This window comes from Propithecus coquereli, unplaced genomic scaffold (genome assembly GCF_000956105.1).
Source record: "Propithecus coquereli isolate 6110/MARCELLA unplaced genomic scaffold, Pcoq_1.0 Scaffold168, whole genome shotgun sequence".
Classification (NCBI taxonomy): domain Eukaryota; kingdom Metazoa; phylum Chordata; class Mammalia; order Primates; family Indriidae; genus Propithecus; species Propithecus coquereli.
Genome location: NW_012141413.1, coordinates 1,997,822 through 2,004,230, shown reverse-complemented (window position 1 = coordinate 2,004,230; position 6,409 = coordinate 1,997,822). Strand labels below are relative to the sequence as shown.

The window sequence follows — 6,409 nt, the reverse complement described above, 5'->3', positions numbered from 1 at the left end:
TGTGGAGTGGCTAAATTGAGCTAGTTAACATATGCTTTATCTCCTGTACTTACCATTTTTTTGTGGTGAGAACACTTAAAATCACTCCCTTAACAATTTTCAAAAATACAATATGTCATTATTATGACAGATGTTCTTACTCCAAAACTTGTGCTATGTACCTCTGTATATCTGTGTGCCATATTGCTGCTTCGTTAACGTCTTAAACTTGTACAAAATGGGAAGTTTAAACTATTTCTCTGGTATAATTTTCAGTGTGTATAAACAAACACCTGTTTCATTGCTCTTTCTTGTGTATTTTGTTTTTAAGATTCCTGGATCTCTCAGTCAGCTTCATTTCCCCGTAATCAGAAACAACCAGGGGTGGATTCTTTGTCACCAGTGGCCTCGCTTCCTAAACAGATTTTCCAGCCTTCTGCCCAACAGCAACCCACTAAACCAGTTAAAGTCACTTGTGCAAACTGCAAAAAACCTTTACAGAAGGGACAGACAGCTTATCAACGAAAAGGATCAGCTCACCTCTTTTGTTCTACCACCTGCCTTTCTTCCTTCTCTCACAAGCCTGCTCCAAAGAAACTCTGTGTTATGTGTAAAAAGTAAGGTTTACCTTTTAACATCATTCTGTAAAGTTGAATATTGGTATAAAATTTTAAGAAGATTGTTAATGAAGAGTTACAGAGAAGAATTGCTATATTTTAAAAATTGGTAAGCTAGTTTGAATCTTGAAGCCAAACTCAAATTTGTAATGGCTATGGAAGTTCTGTCAAGTCCAGGTAGCTTATGGATAGAAGGCTTTCTGTTTGGATAGACTTTGGGATTGATTAAGATACGGCCTTGTAATTAATTTTGTCTGTAATCTCCATTAGATTCCTTGTATTTCTAACAATGCATACTTATTGTAAGAATTTAATTTTTCTAGCCAGATAAAAATGTTAAGCCGTTATAACTAATTTTGTATTAAAGTAGCTCAAATTTTATACTATCTTCAGATTGAGATTATTCAAAATTGGCAAGTTTTTGGATTATATATATGTTTGTTTTGAACATTATTAAGTCATTAGAAATACTGTTTCAAGACTCCTGTACCATTTTTTCGCCAGCCTTGGAAAGACAGCATCTTCTGCCATTTTTAAGGTCTGACTTCACTGGTTAAAAATAGCTGGAATATGGTATATGTAAGGTCAAACCAGGTGAACTTTTGTACCGTATCTTGGAACAGCCCAAGTCTGTGAAATTATGTTTAGATCTTGGAACTCTGGAAAGGGCTTAGTGTTCTGTACAAGTTTAATAAATTCAAATATTGAAACAATTATTACAGTTTTTAGATTGCTTTACGGTAGTAAATGTAAATACTGTAACATAGAATCTTGAAATTCAGAATTACAGGAAAACTTCAAAGGTCATTAATATTATCATTTCCTAAGATTTCTAACTATAATTGGACAGCCATGTAGAATGATGGGTAAGGCAGGTTATCTCGGGGTAAGGTGGGTGGGAGGTGTATTTAAGTTCAGTTACCCTTTTAGAACAGATGTCCTATTCTCGTGACCTAGATATCTCATGTTTTCTATTTACCCGGGGAATGGTTATTGAATAGTATTATAAATTTATACTTTGATGAATTAGTCCTTGAGATGAATTCTATATAATTAATAATAGCTTTTGTTTTTTTAGTGATTCCAACATCTGAAATCCTTTTTACTGAATTTGAAGATAGGTGGTGGCAAGGATTAAATGTATAAAATATTTTTGCTTCTCAATCTTTTTTTCCAAGAGTTCATATTCTATTGTCAAGAGATTTTTAAATATTCAGAGTGATTTAACTGGATCCAAAAATGGTGTTTGATTTCCAGGATTCAATCTATAGAAATGAAAATTGTCACTTACTACTCTTATATTTGATTTCTTTTAAAATGGAATTTTACATTAATTTGTATCTTATTTTTCAGAGATATAACCACAATGAAAGGAACCATTGTTGCTCAAGTGGATTCAAGTGAGTCCTTCCAGGAATTCTGTAGTACATCTTGTTTGTCCCTCTATGAAGACAAACAGAATCCTACTAAAGGAGCTCTAAATAAATCAAGATGTACAATCTGTGGTAAACTAACAGAGGTTTGTATTTTTGTACTTTTATCATTTAGTTCTAACTAATAGGAATATTTTAAACTTTAATAAATGCTATTCCATATTCTTATCAGTGTATATTTCCTTAAAAGTGAAGATATATAAAAATTATCTCATACATATCCTATTATATAATCCCATTCTCCTGTAGGTAGGATAATTTAGGAAAATTACTGTGTTAAATGCCTTTTTTTTTCCTCCTGAGTTTGGGAGCACTCACGGACAAAACCGTAGTATTGGCATTGATTTTTGTCTAGTAATATGTATATTTAAACAAATAGGCCTACTATACAAGAAATACTACAAATAATCTTTCTGAGAAGTAGAACAAGTAGAGGGAATATTTTTACATCATTAATATGGTATTACAAAGTAATCTGTTTATACATACCTCATTTGAATTATTTATAATATTGGTCCTCCCTCTCCTCCTTTTTCTAATGTACTTTATTTATAGTTTTTGTTGAATTTGTCTAAAGATTTTCAGTCAGTTTGTTTATGAAGTTCAATATAACTACCATCCAAAGTTGGTTGTTTTCTATCAGTTTTTGATACCTCTGGAAAAATTTGTAGTGATATCACTGATGGACTTTTTTCTTTTTTCATTGCCATACATGTGTCCTTGTCTGTATAAAAACAGTTTAAAGAATTATGAAATGTACTTTGTTTTTCCTCTTCCCCAAACAAGCCTGGTTGAGGCATTTTTGTTTCTGTTGGAATACCTACGTCAGACTGATTTGGTTTTTAATATTTTGTTTATTATTTTTCTTTTAGATTCGCCATGAAGTTAGCTTTAAAAATATGACTCATAAACTGTGCAGTGACCACTGCTTTAATAGATATAGAATGGCCAATGGTCTAATAATGAATTGCTGTGAACAGTGTGGAGAGTACTTGCCCAGTAAAGGTGCTGGAAACAATGTTCTGGTGATTGACGGTCAGCAGAAAAGATTTTGCTGTCAAAGTTGTGTGAGTGAATACAAACAGGTAATTCATGTTCTAATCAAAATTCGGTATTCTTAGAATGTATTTGAAAGTGCTGTAATAGTTAAACAGCGTATATTAACCAGATTTATCTTGGAATCGCTTTTAATTCCATTATTGTCATCATATCATGTGGATGACCAACCTCAAATGAATTCTGAAATATAGATTGTCCCTGACTTGGTTCAGCTTTACAGTGATGCAGAAGCAATACTCATTCAGTGTGCTCCTCGAATTATGATGGGGTTCAGTCTCAGTAAACCATCCTGACTTTAAATCATCTTAAAATGCACTTTTGACTTAGGATACTTTTAAGTATCCTTAAGTTAAAAGTTTATTGAGATAATGCCATGCTAAGTCGAAGAGCATCTGTATATGTAGATTGTTGGAAATAAACTTATGGTTTTATATATAATGGTAAGTGCTACCAGAATGATTCTTCTTTTGAATTTTCTTTTTTGGGAGTTGGAGAGGGGTTTCAGATATGATTTTTCAAACTTAACTCTTAGCTTAGAAATGGTTATCTTGTTTATATATAATTTTAAGGTTAATTTCAATTTAGTTTATTTTTGAATTTAAACATAGACTCAAAAGTAAAATGTACATTAAAAAATACACTCAGAGAAGTTTAGCTCTGATTTTTATTTTCTCCTCTTGGTTCTTACACATCGTTTATAGCTATCATTTCAATTCTTACTATTTTGTTTCCTGTTTGTTTTTTTTTTAAATTAAGAAAATACTTCATTGTTTCCCTGTTTTTATACAAAAGGCAGAATAATGGTATGTATTGTTCTGCATCTTCCATTTTTCACTTCATGGTGTATCTTGGAAATCATTCCCTATCTATCTACATATATAGACCTTCTTCATTCTTTTTCGTGGCTGCATAGTTAAATTTTCAGGAATTTTGTGAACTGGCTGTTAAAAAGACCCATTATTAAAAATTAAATTATAGAAACTAATATGTAAATTATGTTTATATTAGTCTGCTATAATTCCTATAAGAAAATACCACAGATTGTGTGGCTTAAACAACAGAAATTTATATTTTCATAGTTCTGGAGGCTGTAAGTGTAAGATCAAGGTTGCCATCAGGACTGATTTCTGGTGAGGCCTCTCCTGTCTTAGAGACCGCTGCCTTCTTGCTGTGTACTTACCTGACCATTACTCCGTGTGCAGATGGGAAAAAGAGAGGGAGCTCTCTGGATCACGAATAAACTGGTATCTGCTTTACTCTGTATTTATGGATTTCTGGTGTTTCTTCCTCTTACAAGGACACCAGTCCTGTTGGATTAGAGCCCTACCCTTACAACTTTATTTAACCCTAATTATCTCCCTAAAGGCCCTATCTCCAAATACAGTTTACATTGGAGGTTAGGGCTTTAAGATACTATTTTGGAGGGGACATAGTTCAGTCCATAATAATATTAAAAGTAAAGATACTCAAAACTCATTACTTTCTAATTATTTTACTACATTTTAATATCTGTACTCTTAAGGTTATACATTCATTATATTTGTGTGGTGGAAATACTATATATAATGATGTGCTTCTGTGCATCTTGTTCCAAATACATGTTCCATTCCATGTCTGTAGCCTGGAAGTAGCCATAGTGGGAGTATTTTCACAGCAAAGGCTACAAATCTTGGCACTCTCATCACTCCCCAGGAGCTGGTGGTTGACCACGTACGAATCAACACTGGTCTGTATGGTAGTTTATTTGATCAGTTTGGTTTTCATGGCATTTGGGTTATTTCTAGTCGTTTGCTGTTACAAATAATGCATCATGAATAAACTGCCATTTGCCTTACTCCGTATTTATGGAAGTGTGGTTTCAGGGTAGATTCTTCGAAGCAACATTGTTTGGCTACTGTTAAATGCATACATTAGTTTGTTATGTATCATTAAATTCCCCTCTGTTGCAGTCCTACCAGTTAGTATTCCTTTCAGTAATACATGGAAATTTCTGTTTCCCTATAGCCCCACCAACAGAGAATATTAACACCTCATTCTGATTGGTGAAAGTGGTGTCTTAGTGTAGCTTTAATTTGTATTCCTTTTATTAGGAATGGTGATGAGCAGATTTTCATGTTTCAAAGCTGTGTTTCCTTTTATGTGAACTGTTTGTTTCTGTCTTACATCAGTTTTTCTGTTTGGGCTTTGATCTTAATTTTTTTCCCATTAGCTCGAACATTTATTTAATGTGCAAAATGAATCTGTAATTTGTTTATGAAACAATTATTTATTCACCAAGTAGTATGTTCAAGGCACTGTGCTAGTTGCACAGGATACAATACAGTGAGTGGTAAAAAAGACGTAGTTCCTGCCTTCATAGGGTTTACATTGGAGTGACATAATCAAGTTCTTGTAAATAAGGAAGGCTATATGGTGATGAAAAGGATTAGACTGTTTATAATTCCCCAGACTAATCATATGTTTCATGTTGTTGCTGATGTTGTATTTGTTATCTTCGATGCCTAAGAAGATTTGTTAAGAGTGCTGGCTTTAGAGTTAGTTGGCACAGGTTAAAATCATGGTCCGAGCAGTTATCAACTGTGTGCTCTGGGCAAATTACTTAACCTCCTTGTGCTTGCCTTTCATCATCTCTGGAGTTGGGAAAATGTTAATCCTTATCTCAGTATAAAGATGAAATCTGTGCCTTTCATCTTGATTTTTAAGAACCTAGTTCAAGAAACCTGATCATACCAGTTTTCCATCAGCTCCTTTGTGCTCTCTCCTAATTACCATCTCCTAACCTTCTCAAAGGTACTCAGTATTTTGACTTCTGACATCATATTTTGACTCGTTACTTGTTCATAAACTTTATATAAATGGTATTAATATGTCATGAGAGTCATCCTTGCTACTGTATATAACTGTGATTGGTTGCTTATAGTGTTGTGGTCATTATTGCTTTTTGGTCATGTAAAGTTTTTAATTTTAATATAGTCCACTTTAATAGTTGTATGCTTCTGGGTTTTGCTTCATACACTTTCTCCTCTCCTAGGTTGTAAATGAATACTTTCTATATTTTCTTCTAATATTTTTAAGTATTCATTTTAATCCTTAAATCTTTAATCCATTTGCAGTTTATTCTGGTATATGTTTGCATTATGGATCAAATTTTATCTGCTTCCAAATGACTGTCCTTTTCTGAAAATCATTAATTAAAAATTACCTAACCCTTTGCCTAGGGATTTGGATGTCATCTTGATCATATATAAAATCATATTTTAAATTCCTATGTGTATCTCTTTCTGGGCCTTCTAGTCTTTTCCGTTGTTTTAACACTATATT

The 6,409-nt window shown here is 32.9% G+C and overlaps 1 protein-coding gene across 1 annotated transcript in view; it reads left to right on the top strand.

Moving 5' to 3' along the window:
- The window catches only part of ZMYM2 (zinc finger, MYM-type 2), a 100,583-nt gene that overhangs the window by 12,328 nt on the left and 81,846 nt on the right, over window positions 1-6,409 (top strand). The window contains exons 2-4 of the mRNA XM_012641669.1: window positions 311-596; window positions 1,950-2,115; window positions 2,902-3,114. Of these exons, the coding sequence (XP_012497123.1) occupies window positions 311-596; window positions 1,950-2,115; window positions 2,902-3,114 (665 nt within the window). The remainder of the gene's footprint in view (window positions 1-310; window positions 597-1,949; window positions 2,116-2,901; window positions 3,115-6,409) is intronic.